The sequence below is a fragment of the Drosophila melanogaster genome, chromosome X (genome assembly GCF_000001215.4).
Source record: "Drosophila melanogaster chromosome X".
NCBI lineage: Eukaryota > Metazoa > Arthropoda > Insecta > Diptera > Drosophilidae > Drosophila > Drosophila melanogaster.
Window position 1 is genome coordinate 9,571,450 of NC_004354.4, and position 13,234 is coordinate 9,584,683.

Consider the following 13,234-nt stretch of genomic DNA (forward strand, 5'->3'; position numbering starts at 1 on the left):
CTCACAATGAAGCGCGGGGGCGTTTTCGGAAAAACGCCCATCAAACCCCTTCGAAACCATCATCAAATAGATAAGCCGACTGGATTTAAAATCGTACACACATATATATATATATATTTTTTTTTGAGCAGATTTCTCGGCCGATTTGGATTTGCTCTCGGTGCTGGCTTAGGACGCTAATAATATCTATTACAATAGCACATAAATTAGATCGTTTAGCTTAGGGTTAGTTTCTTTCAAAATGTAAAAACTACAGACAAACATCTCCTGTCTGCCATCTCGAAACCACAAACATTTCGAAAGAGCACTTTTCCTATTGCACATATTCTTTACAATTACGCAATTACAGGTGCTTCTCAGTGTGTGTGTGTGTGTTACTTATTATTATTGTTATTTTTTTGTTGCAATTTATAACATATTTAGAACAGACTGTGTGAGAGGTTGGGGTGTGCCCAAGATGGCTTGACTTAAGTACAGGCTGTGCTCTGTCGTTTAGATCTCTGCTCTCCCGTGCCAGGTGCTGGTCTGAAGTCTAGTTAAGTTAGCCATCTGTGTGGGTTACAAATGCACAAGAAATGTTCGATAAACAAATGGCATACCATTTGCTTTGAGGAACCATAGATCTGAGGTTGTGAGGACTAACAACAACAGATCGGAGATCCTTAAATTCAAATTCAGCAATATTAAAATAAAGAAGATATTTGAAAGTATTACAATCGTCCTGTTAAATAGTTTAAGCAAATACAATCAATTTGTTAAAAGGTTGCAAGTGAGTTTAGTTGAGTTTAGGTCATTTTACAAAGCAATTACCTGCGCTGTTCTCTATTATCGTGTTTATATCGAGAAATTTGATCAATTATCGAATACAGCTGGTTTAACAATAGTTTTTCTTTTCGTGTGCTTCAGTGGTGGTTCAGTTTTACTTGGTTAGTGGTGTTTATGATCGGTTGCGATCGCAGTTCCATTGTTCTGTTTTGGTCTTGGTGGTGTTTGGTGAGTGGGATCGAAGGAGAGCTTCGTTGGTTGGATCTTTTGCTATTTCTTATACCTAGGGCTTGCCATACAATTCTTTGTGGTTTCTCTTTTTGGCCGTGGAAATAGGAAAGATTCATGGGCTAGATGTTTGATTTGCCTGCCTCTAAATGAGATACATACATGTTTATATATCCTCTAAGTTTTTGTTGTGTATATATAACATAGTTGTGTATAATAAGAATCACAAAGATGAAATGACTTGCGTTTGGAGTCCGAGTATAAATAATAACATAGCTGGGCGCAATCAGATCCGGATCTATGTGCTGTGAGCATTTGTTCACATGAAACTATGGTAATAATAATAATAGAAATTATATTAATTACAATATATAATATAATTAAAATATATATATATATATATAGAGGGGTGCCAGGACACGCGTACACGATATAAATAAATATTAAAAATAAACACTCGACAGTTGAACATTCTGCTTAGGTTGGGTATTTCTCTTGGTTACAACTCCACGTCCTCCAGCTTGACTCCATTTCCTGTGAACACGCAAAAACGTGCCCCAGATCTTCAGTTCTCGGCCGTTGTGACGACTGCCTTCGGTCGCCGTATGTGCTCCGATTTGTGATAGAGGAATTTATAGCTCGATTTCTGCTTCTCCGTAAGCTCGACAAAGGAATCTGTTGTTTCATTTAGATCGATTAGATTCATTTGGATTTAGGCTCAATGATGAAATGAAATACCCACCGAAGGAGACGTAGCCCAGGTTGTCGGTATCCAGAGCATAGAAGAGCGCCTGGGCCTTTTGTTCATTCAGCTTGCCGCCAGCGTGTCTCATCAATCGCACAAAGCTTTCCCTGTCTATTTGCTGACTGGATTCGCTGTAGAGCTATTGAATTGAAAATAAATTAATTAAAATCAATGCACAGTATTGTACGGCATATATATATATATATATTATATTACATGGATGAGGGCACGCAGGAAGGTCAAAAGATCCGAATTCTTCAGTTTGCAGAAGAGGGAGCAAAGCAGGAAGCTCTTTAAACTCACTGTGCCCGATCGTCGCTAAAATGAGTGAAATAGATAATAGACCAATTTGAAAGAGACAGCACAAGAGATATTCCATCCATAAGCTTACGTGATCGAGCAGGGCAAACAGTTTGTGCAGATCCGTGTTCTTTAGATCCACCTGGAGCAGCTCACCGAACGTGATGATGTCCAACCTATCCGTGTTGGACAACCGAAGGAAGCCCTTGCACAGCTCCGCATCACGTTGACTCTCGTTCAGGCCCAGCTTCTCGATGGTCCGCTCGATTTCCACGATGTCGCCAGGGAAGGGAATCTTCATGTCGCGGGCACGACTCATCACAATCACATCCTCAAACGAATAATCCGAGGTGGGCACACCCAAGGCCCTAGAAAAGTTGCATACTTAGTAGATATATTCGATCGAACTCGCTATCTTGAAAGCAATTAAGCGCCTTTAGAACTTATTCTAGGCAACAACATTTGTTTACCTCTCAACCGAACTAAATGCGTTGATATAGAGTATAAACTAGAATTTTGAATACTATAAATAGTAGGAATGGCTAAGGAAATGGCCCATTTCATTTGTACAAATTATGTTTTTGCACAATTTCCAATTTCCACATTCCATTTCCGGCCATTCAATGGGCTATTGCCCCACTTACTTGGCCATCACCTCGCGCACATTGTTGGCATACAGATTGGCATCGGCCACCTCGTCCTCCGATGGTGTGTACACAGGCAGATATTCGATCTCGCAGCGGTTATAGAACTGCGTCATCGTCAGCCAGAGAAGGCGTAATCTAAATTAAGCACGAAATTCGAATAACATTAGTATTTAGCCTGAAATCCAGTTGATTGCCCCTGTTTAGTTACTCACACTCCAGGTCCATCCCAGGTCCATGTGAAAGTGTCATATTTATTCGGATACTTGAGAAGCACCGGCTGGACGGGCACACCCGGATAGAATGCGCCCGGTTTGAACTTAATCAGAGCCGTGCGATTGGTGCAGGTGCCCTCGGCGAAGATGACCACCTGTGGCCAGTCGTCTGTGGATCGGGCACGGTCGACAATGTCACGTATGGTGTTCTGGCGCGAATTGGGATCCTCGCGCTGCACATAGATGGGCTGGGCATAGTTAATGATCTTTCCGAGCAACGGTATGTCCGCCGTCTCCCGCTTGGCCACTATCGAGGGCGGGCCACTGGCCACGACCAGGATGGAGTCCACGTAGGAGGAGTGCGGTGCCACCACTAGAATGGGTGCCTCCTTCGCCGTTGCCGCTCGACCCTTCATGGTCACATAGTGGAACGATCCGAAGGTGTACACCATGCGCATCCCACAGGCCGTCATGTATTGCATTTGTCTGAAAGGTGTGAAGAGTAATTATGATAATTAGCCAGTGGCTTGCAATTGAATGCCATATTTGCTCACTTCCGCCAGCCGGTGAGGGGTTTCGCTTTGAGATCATCCAGGGTCATACCGTAGAGTCCAATGCAGGCGAACATCCACGCGGAGATTAGGGAGAGGACGCAGCCCACCACACGGATGGGCAGAAGCAGAACTGTCAGCACATAGATCTGGAAAATGCAATTAATCGGAATTTGGAGGCATACATTTGAAACTGGATAAATGAAAAAAGTAAAGACCTCTTAGTTTGGGTACTGTCGTCTATTGTTTATTGTTTATTTGATTTAGATTGGGCAAAACAGATCATAGCAATATACATATATCTTAAAAGTGTCTTCCATCGGCTGCCCAGCCCGGCTAGACTTCACTTTTAGGACTGACTATATTTACTATATGCTAATGCCAGCAAAGTAAGTGGAATGAGATCCATATGGACAAGGTGACTTCTACAGCACCAACGATAGCCAGGCGGCCATCAGGCAGAATCCTCCCATTGTGGCATACGGCTGCATCCATTTCTCACCCGTTAGGGCGCGATAGTACATGGAGCCGCTGAAGGCGAGGGTCCCGGTGATCATCAGCGTGCCTGTAAGGAATGGATAATGGGCCAGGGGCATGGCCATCAGGGCAAAGGAGTGCAGAAAGTGGATGCGATTGGCCACATCGGCGAATGCCTGCGAGTCCAGTTGCTCCCTGATGCTCTCGATGTCCCGCAGCACATACTTGCAGTAGGCACTCATAAAAATGGCCGATGCGCCGCCGATCCCGGCTAGCCGCATAAAATGGTAGTGACATCCGGCGAGGCAGTACAGTGAGCTATGCGAATGCACATACGATTGCGCCGAAGGAGGCAGTGACACGATGGAATCATCCACTGGAATTTTCCAATTCTCCAGTCCGATGCTCTCCAAGACGGCGTTCGCCGACGCAATGACAATCTGACTGGATGGATTGCGTAGGATGAGATAGTGTAGTAGGCTGCTCCTTCTACCCTCTTCCTTTACTCTTAGTCATACATACCTAATTATACATAGCCAATCTAGTCATAAGCTTATACACTCATACACCCATCCTTAACATACAAATATTATCGAGAAACTTATCGACTAATCGACTCGCCACTCTGCAGAGAGCGCGGCAGTCAGTCGCTGTTGAACCAAGCTAAAGGACAGATCAAAAATAAAAGAGACACGTGAAATTGTATTAGAATATTAACTTCTGTAAACGGCGGCTAAAATAGTACAGCGTTTCGGCCATTGAAAATTGTGTGATTATCTCGCCAACTCTTGCCACAATAATTTTGACGTAATGCCAAAAATGTACATACGAATAGGTGGACAGTAGAACTTCTATATGAGCGAATCACTATATATTAGCTAGAGCTGCAAAAACATCGTTGTTAAGTGCAATCGATTTTAAATGATTTTCAGTTGAAAACATCGACTACTCATTTCGATGACATTTGAAACAAAGAACTAACATATATGTAGATCTTTAGATCTTAACATATTATAGTACTTAGCAGATATAATGTATATATATATATATATATATATATATTACTATCCTTAACCATTTGGGCTACATTCACAATTGATTGGAGTACGATAAGTACAGTACAGCAAATATACACGTATCGCTTATCGCATTCAAGGCCAATCACATGGCGAAAATGTGCAAATTAATTTATGCAAGCAGACGCCTATTAATATAGACCCCACAAATCAATGGATCGGCAAACAACAATATGTATGCCCCATATTTACATTTGCCAAACGGCCAATAGCCAGAAGCTAATCGCTGGCATTATTGATATATGGCAGACTTATCAGTCGAGTGGAGGCCCGCCGGTTAACGCACTGAACTTTGCCTCCTCGATTCGGCGCTCTTGATAAAAATCGCTTTCAAGAAATCGCACGGAAATAGCCCGGAAGACCAAACAATGTCTCAGGCAGGTTATGTTTCGAAGTCTTGGAGGCTATTATCGCCTCTAATCCACATTATTCTTTTGGGATCAGAGTCGAATGTTGTGCTTTTCGGCACTCCAAAAAGATTCACATTTTAATCTCAATTTATAAAAAAACTAATGATGACAATTACAGCTAAGTGCAGATAAATAGTAGCTATACACAAAAATACTCCAAACGCATATAAAGCATTTGTATATATATATTGCTTTGGAAGTAAACATTTTCTAGTTAATCATTAAGAATCCAATTATCCGAATGTTGGTTAGCATATAGCCAAATGAACTGCATGCCAACTTGATGGGAAGTAACAACAATGTCAGGGTCATTTTAAAGTGCCTTGAACTTTGGTTGAAAGCGAAATGAAAGCGAAACGGGTTTTTTGTTTTCTGCACGCAATGGGGAACCCCACGCACCTTCCCCCCCCCCCCCCTCACCACACTGATTTCCAACCAACTATCGAGCTTTATATTTATTCATATATTATTTTAGTGGGTCAATGGCTCAATAGTTGATCTCAGACCGTGTGTTACTATACCTACATAGACTATATATATACTAAATACTGCAGTTATCAATTTTGTTTCTGCTTTTGCAACAATTATCATTTATTATTCAAGACTTTGAAACTTGACTCAGCGATAGCGCAACTCGGGTGCGTCACTGAGGGATCGTTTCGTTTATATAGTATTTGTTTACCTCGCGTGATTCCAATATACGGGTTAATAGGAACTTTAAAACTAGGTCTAACTTCTCCTTTTTCAAATAAACTATGAAAATGTACGAATTCATTCATAGAAGGAAAATCCTTTTAATCCCTTAAGCAATCGCTTCAAGTCATTGGAAACACGCCATATTCACCGTGAATCAGCCAAACAATTAATCATAGGCGATAGAAAATGTGGATGTTTGACTTTTAATTACGTCTACAGGTGTCAAAATGATATGGGAAATGATTTATTATTTATGATTGGCATAGAGAATGGTAAAGTAAAGCTATTTCTAGATTAAATATCTTATATAGTGTAATATATAGTTTAACCTATGTAGATAGTTTCTAACCATTACTTCTTTAATATAACATTATTGATATCATGAATTTTGTTCTGTGTGCAACGATTAAACGAAATTATACCAATTATGCAGAACACTTGTATTTGCTTTTGTTTATTATTGTTTTGTTTATTATTGTTTACTCGAAGCAATTAGTGCCAAGTACATACATATGTACCAAAATATAGGAAATTATGGGATGGGGCATGGATATATTATAGGATACTTAACATGGCAAATTCTCCCATTAGCCCACGTGTGAGAAACTCGAACCGTTTCGCTGATTGTCCGATTATGGGGCAGTAAAACACCTGACATTGCAATGGAAGTTCGTGATAAAGTGTCGCGTTAGCTGGTGGGCTGATATTCTTTTTGCTTTTGAGCAATTCTCAGGGTGGTAAGTGTGTATATGAATGTAGGTATGGAACTTGAAACCCGAGAGACTTATGGCATAACAAATATAGTTAGCAAAAATTAGCCAAAACATTATTTTACTGACCACAATGATTCTTAGTAGTATACGAATAATAAATTTTTTTTTTTGATTTCGCAAAGGAAATTTGTTCAAGCTTGCCAATAGTATTGACTGCTTGGTATTCATTTCTATAAATAAATGTTACAAATTGCAATGGACAGGGTAAAATTGGGTGCTTATTTAAGAAAATATGCTACACAAGACACCCTACAAATATATGATTTTATTATTAAGTTTATCGTATGTAAATGATAACATTTTTGGCCTGATAAAATCGTGGGGTCATCGACATTAGGAAACGAACGAACACAACGCACAACAAGTACCTCCAGTTTTATTAATATAAAGATTTATGTAGATTTAAGCCAGTTGTTTAGATCAGTGTATCTATAGGTACATTTTATTTTTCGCTTTATACAACAACTATGTATAACAACAATAACGGCACACGAGCCATAAGAACCGGCGTCGCAGCAGCATTAGCAATAGCAGCAATAGCAACAAAATGCACAACAACAAGCCCCTCTAAGTTGTTGGCCTACCAACAACAAAGAGAACAAGAAAATCATACGATTCTCGCTGCCGCTAGCGAAAAAAGAAAACGCTGACGTAGGCAGAGCCGTCGGCAGAGACAGATAAAAAAAATCAGAAGGAAGAGGCGGTAGAAAAGAAGCAAAGAGTATAACAAAAACAATACAAGCAATAACAAGAACATTGACCAAAATGTAACGGCAAATGCATGTCAAGTGCAATGCGAAGAAGAGAGATGGGACGAAAGAAAGTTCTTTGGGCTCCTTCAACCTCCTCCCGCTCTCTCTCTCACTCTCCAGTGGAGATCGACAGGGGCGGGTGTGTAGAAGGCTGGCAAAGGGATGAAATTTAATTTAAATTTGAAATGCAGGTTAACGGGTATTTCGCATATACAAATGTATGTATTTTAAGAAGGAAGAGCTCAGATCATAAGCCCCCCTTTGGATGCGCGCCTGGAGATCGCACGCACATGTGCCCGATTTGCATGAATGACAGAGCGAGATGGCTAGCGGGAAGCGGGTGAAACAGGGGCGTGGGATAAGAAGAGAATGGAATGAAATGGGAGGAAGGGGGACTCACCTTGGCCACCTCTATGTGACTGTCGATTTCGATGCGATGGACAAACGGATTGATGTAGTTGTACCCCTTGGATGCCCACGTATCCTCCTCGGAGTCCCGTTTCGTCAAACTGGCGGCCACTCCCACATCAGCGACATTGCCCACCACCCCCGCCGGCGGAACTTCATCGCCGCCCGTTGGCTTAATTGTCGACGTTGTCATTGCCCCCAGTTACTCCTTTTCTTCTTGCACACTTCTTTCTCTCACTTTGCTATCACACCACGCACTCCCGCACAGCGGTTAAAAAATATGTAAAAAAATATTTAAATAATAACAACAATCAGTGTTATCTCCTCACTGTCCACGACTTCACTGGCTTTAAAGCGCTGCCTTTTGCCGTTTTTCGTCCACCGTTTATGAGTGGCAATTTTTTTTGTATTTTATACCGCAAACTCAGATCGCATAGTATAGTTATTGGATTCGCTGGTGAGCGACACAACAACAAAATACGTTTTGCAAACTCTTTAGTGCGCAGTTTCGCAACACTTTCGCAGCAGCGTTGTGCAGCACTGCGTGGTCGGGCGATAGATACCAAAAAAAAAATACCTTAGGAAATACCCACTTTAATTTCCGAAGATCTGGCAACCTATACTGCGTGTTAGTTACTTAATTTAGATACTTAATTTATGTTAAGTATTAGTACTTTTAGTTTTGTTGCTCTTATTCAACTAACAATATTTCGTATATACATTTTCCAAAGATCTGGCAGCGCTCTTGAAGTGTGCGCGCGTAAAATTTGAATTTGAAAAACATAGTTCGTTCCCCTTTAAAACGTTTGACCGTTTGACCGCTTTACGTGCTTCGCAGACACAGCATCGCGCCATCGATTAGTTTTATGGCACGGGCCTAATCCTAATCTAAATCGCTGGCAGCAGACCCACGGTTCACGGCCCAGTCATCTCATGTGTCTGAAACGTGTTTGGTTTTGTCCCAAAACTTTACGATCTTAATCGAAAACGTTTCCAAGGCAAGACACCTAGTTAGTTGGCAAACATACATACATATGTCTAGGCAATATACATATGTATGTAGCTTTATCAACGGTTGAGAAACGCCGACCAATCCAACCAGTTTTATTCCGTTGCGTCGGATGGTTAGTTTTTCGAGATAAAACGGGTTTATTCGCTACTGCGATGATCACCTGCAATTCGTTTTTTTTTTTCGAAGGCAGCGGGGCGGCATTAACTGTTATACGTCGGTGACCTTGACGAAGTTTATTCGCCGCCCTTTACCCCGTGACCTTGCCCAACGCGACTCCATTCTGCACGAAAGCGAAAGGAGTTCCTGATTAGGGGGATTCATACACATGGCAGTGGTATCTACATACGTACTTATGGTGGAACTACTTCTGGTTGACCAAGCCCCCCTTTTTTCGACGCCCACCGCATAATCAGCCAACCGCTTCCAAGGCCAAAAACGCGATTTTTAATGACTGCCACTGGAATTCTATATTTTTAAGTACTGCGATTTTTGTTCAGCCAAATTACTCAACCATGTATTGACTTAAATAATATATATGCATTAACAAATGCCACACAATACCAATATTTCCTATTCATTAGCATATTCGTTATCAATGAGACTCGTTTATAAAGGAAACTATATCAAAATTTGAAAATGAGGATATTTTATGTGTTTTTTGTTTTAGTTTAAGTTTCAGTTTGACCTTGTTTTGCTATTTTTAACATAATTCCCATGGTTTTGATTGTATTTTTTTAGTTCTTATATTTTATACTTCGACATTATATTGTTTTTATTTATTATACTGTTATGTGTCTGCTCACATGTGGCGTTTATTTGTTTTTCTCCTTTTTATTATACCGCGAATAATTTATTTATATATGTATATGTACATATATATTTTAATAGTAGCTAACAAGAAACTATTTCTAAAACGAAAGTGTTATTATGATAAAAATAGATTTCACTATTCTAAGTGCTTGTGCTTTATCCCTTATAATTTATATGCTAAACTTATTTGACTGTAACGTATAACATGTGCGTTTATTTCTTTATTTTTTTTTGTATATTTTCACAGTAAATATTTCTGTGACAATTTTGAACATTTTTTTATGAGTTTTTTGCCGCTAATTTCGTTTTTATCTATTTGCCCGCTTTATGTGTTTCTTTTTTCGCCGTTTTTCTGTCAAATGAATTTTCCGGCTTTTGGCCAAGCGTCACGTGAAGTTATTTACAGTTGCCAAAAACGTATTATAATTAATGACTTTTGTTTATAAAACGAAGGCCGGCGATTTTCACAAATTTTCCATGCGGTTTCATTGCCTTCTGCATTGACCCCATCAAGTGCAAGCGAGATGCCTTAGCCAAAGTGAGATAGCAAACGAACGGGCGACGTCATCATCATTGACGTCACAGTCGAAATACAAATGAAAAGCTAATATCATACGATAAAATGTTGTAAGAAATCGATTATTTTGTATATACAACACAGAGGCGATGAGCAAGCGCACACGGGCAAACCCCCAAATACAATCATAGAAATACGTACACACACACACACACATACACACACCCACACACACTGAGAGCTTTTAGTGTGTGTGTGCTATGGGGCGAGCCCCCAAAACTGGATTCTCGAAAGTGTGCTACAAGCGAAAGCAGACATCGCAAGTATAACAGTTGAAGGTGACACTGGAGACCCTGGCGATAGGACACGTATAACAGTTCTGTAATCCCAACATTGGCTGACGAAATCATGGGAATGCAAGGCGTGGTTGGGCGGGTTAAGCCACTTCTCCCAAAAAGTTATAAAAACCCATCTGGAACCAGTTGATTTTTTGTATTTATCTGGTTCTGTTGACATGGTGATTTTACTTCAAAGAACCCGTTTATGAAATTCGAAACCTACAATGTAAATGGAAATTCCCTGAGTCAATTTTTCCAATATGCAACTCCTTTGGATTTATCAAGAAGTGGTGGTAAGGTAGGCAGATATCATTCATACCTAATTTCGCCAGTTTTATTCAATGTGAACAATTTGCATACACATTTGTTACATCCGTACAATAATGTATTCAGATTTGAATTACTGTCAGTTCAAATGTAAAACGTATGATTTTTCAGACGAATCCGAATGTATTTCTATTATTTCAAAATGTAGAGGATCTTTTCATTATCTCGGCGATAATGAACTGACTCATAGGTTCCATATATATATATATGTATATGTATATATACATATGTATTTCCCTTATACTTGAACCAACTCAATGACACGCCCCTTTCTTTGGACCCCCTCTCAAGTGACTTGGCCTCTTTTTCTGCCTCCTTAAACTGATCCCCGTTCCCCTTGCCATCACCTCCACCCTCTTTCACGTTCGCTTATAGCAATTTCCGTAACTGTAGATAAGAAAAAGAAACAACTACGAGAACCACTCCTTGTCTCGTTTGCCATTATAATCTATTGGACTTTATATACGTATGTATGTACATTTGTATTTGCAAGTGTATCTTTAAAACGATTAACATGAATTTCGCAAACTGTTTGCAAGGTCCTATAAACTTATTGCATTAAACACTCTTTAAAAAATATTCAGCTATTTATATGATTTAATATAAGTAGATCACTTCAAATGCAGAAATATTTGTGGCTCTAAAATGTATATTTGAATAAAAATGAATAGTTGTAACATTGTAAAAAAATAACCTATGATAATTCCTAAGCTAATCAAATTTTGTGAAGTGCACGGATACTTTAAGATCTTCAAGAGTATTAACCACTTCGTTTTTGAATATTTGCACATGTGGTGGTATCAATTTTTTATTTATTGACGTCTGTTGGTTCCTGAGTAACGGAACGTGTAAGCGAGCCAGATAAACAATTAATCAATTCTGTCGCACCAGCTAGAATACACACCCACACACATGCATAGCACACCTATGATAGCACACACCCACACCCGCATCGGTGAAAAAGAGAAGCTCCCCCCTTTTCTTTAAAAATATAACTTTTTGAAATCGTCAAAAGTCTGTGAATTTTTAATGCACTTTGCACTGTGCGATTTTTGGATCTTATTTTTGGAGCTTTATTGCGCCAAACTGCCGTAAACAACTAATGGATTTTGTTATTGTGGCGAAATAATTTCGCAAGACACGTGCAGCAGCATGTGTGGGAGTGGAAGTGAAAGAAGAAGAGTGAAGAGTGGAGAGAGCGTGAGGCGGAGGGAGTTGTAGTTGGAGCTGCTTTAAGCTAGACGTCATCGCACTCTCGCCCTCTTCTATTTCGTACCAACACTTTCCGGCGGGGGGCGTGTGAGTGAATGGAATAGGAGCACAGCAAGGGCCGAGAAATTAGCAACGCTGTGAAAAAATGTGGTTACACGGGGTTAGTTGAAGAAGCCTTAGCGAACTAATCATTTTTTATTATTCTCTATTAAATATATCTTTTAATTCTTGTTTTATCTTTCGGCAATTATTTCAAAGTCATGTTGATTTCTCTTTTTAATGCTCTCTTGAAAACTGATGGCCAGCTGACTTCTAGGTGCTAGTTTCTGGCCCCCGACTGTTGGTGTCTGGTCTTGTATAACAGTTATGAGGCCACATGCCAGCACACACGTTTGCAGACATGCCCTCTCACATACATTCCTACAAACATATGGATATACAGACATACATACGTTCGTAAGCCTGTATGTTCACATGCACTCTCACTTGTAGTTGGAAACGCTCTACTCGTTGTTGTTGCAATTACGGACGAGCCTCTTTGGAAAAAATGCTGGAAAACAAAAAAGATCACAAGACATAAACAACAATGCAAAAACGCAGCACCGAATGGAAATTGCACATGAAATCTAGCTGCAAAAATATGAAACAACAAAATTCCATTGAATGGAGAGCCAGAAAGAGCGAAGTAGAGGGGAAGAGAGTGAGAGAAGGAGGGAGCGGAACTTCAAACTGGGCGGCACGTACACACACAAAAGAGGGCAGGGCGGGGAGACGAGCCCCACGGACACTGAACAAAAATACATACAAATGCAAAGATATATGTATTTGAGGATGTTGACGCGTCGCTAGAACTTGAGAATTCCAAGAAGCGGTAAAAACGGGTGAGACGATGATGGTAGGGGAGTTGGGGAGGGGAAGGTAGCTGTCAACAGCTACGCAAACTTGCTCTCCCATTTTTCTGGGTAAACCTTGCTCTTT

The 13,234-nt window shown here is 40.3% G+C and overlaps 2 protein-coding genes and 2 long non-coding RNA genes across 4 annotated transcripts, besides 1 other annotated feature; 1 reads left to right on the forward strand and 3 right to left on the reverse strand.

The window, feature by feature from the left end:
• Positions 1 to 87: 87 nt before the first annotated feature.
• Positions 88 to 8,538, reverse strand: LPCAT (Lysophosphatidylcholine acyltransferase). The gene is made up of 8 exons (NM_001042800.3): positions 8,033 to 8,538; positions 3,452 to 3,597; positions 2,898 to 3,383; positions 2,683 to 2,820; positions 2,130 to 2,406; positions 1,955 to 2,056; positions 1,736 to 1,877; positions 88 to 1,668 (listed from the first exon to the last, which is right to left on the reverse strand). Exons 1-8 carry the CDS (start codon positions 8,231 to 8,233, stop codon positions 1,559 to 1,561), a joined length of 1,602 nt encoding a protein of 533 aa, NP_001036265.1. The 5' UTR covers positions 8,234 to 8,538; the 3' UTR covers positions 88 to 1,558.
• Positions 3,677 to 4,798, reverse strand: CG42395 (uncharacterized protein). Its single transcript, NM_001144710.3, is given in 2 exon segments — positions 3,677 to 4,399; positions 4,671 to 4,798. Coding segments are annotated over 2 exon segments (540 nt in total). The 5' UTR covers positions 4,685 to 4,798; the 3' UTR covers positions 3,677 to 3,873.
• Positions 4,397 to 4,663: a mobile genetic element.
• Positions 8,539 to 10,043: 1,505 nt separating the features above from the next.
• lncRNA:CR45540 (long non-coding RNA:CR45540) lies at positions 10,044 to 10,468 on the reverse strand. Its single transcript, NR_123844.1, has one exon. It is a non-coding gene; the product is annotated as a long non-coding RNA:CR45540 (long non-coding RNA).
• A 2,259-nt stretch (positions 10,469 to 12,727) lies between these two features.
• Positions 12,728 to 13,126, forward strand: lncRNA:CR45541 (long non-coding RNA:CR45541). Its single transcript, NR_123845.1, has one exon. It is a non-coding gene; the product is annotated as a long non-coding RNA:CR45541 (long non-coding RNA).
• The last annotated feature ends 108 nt before the right edge of the window (positions 13,127 to 13,234 follow it).

Coding starts and splice junctions, on each gene's coding strand:
- LPCAT (NM_001042800.3), bottom strand. CDS start 8,233: ATGACAACGTCGACAATTAAGCCAACGGGCGGCGATGAAGTTCCGCCG. Junction 2,821..2,897: donor ACCTGGGATGGACCTGGAGT/GTGAGTAACTAA, acceptor TGCTTAATTTAG/ATTACGCCTTCTCTGGCTGA. Junction 1,669..1,735: donor CCTGGGCTACGTCTCCTTCG/GTGGGTATTTCA, acceptor ATGAAACAACAG/ATTCCTTTGTCGAGCTTACG.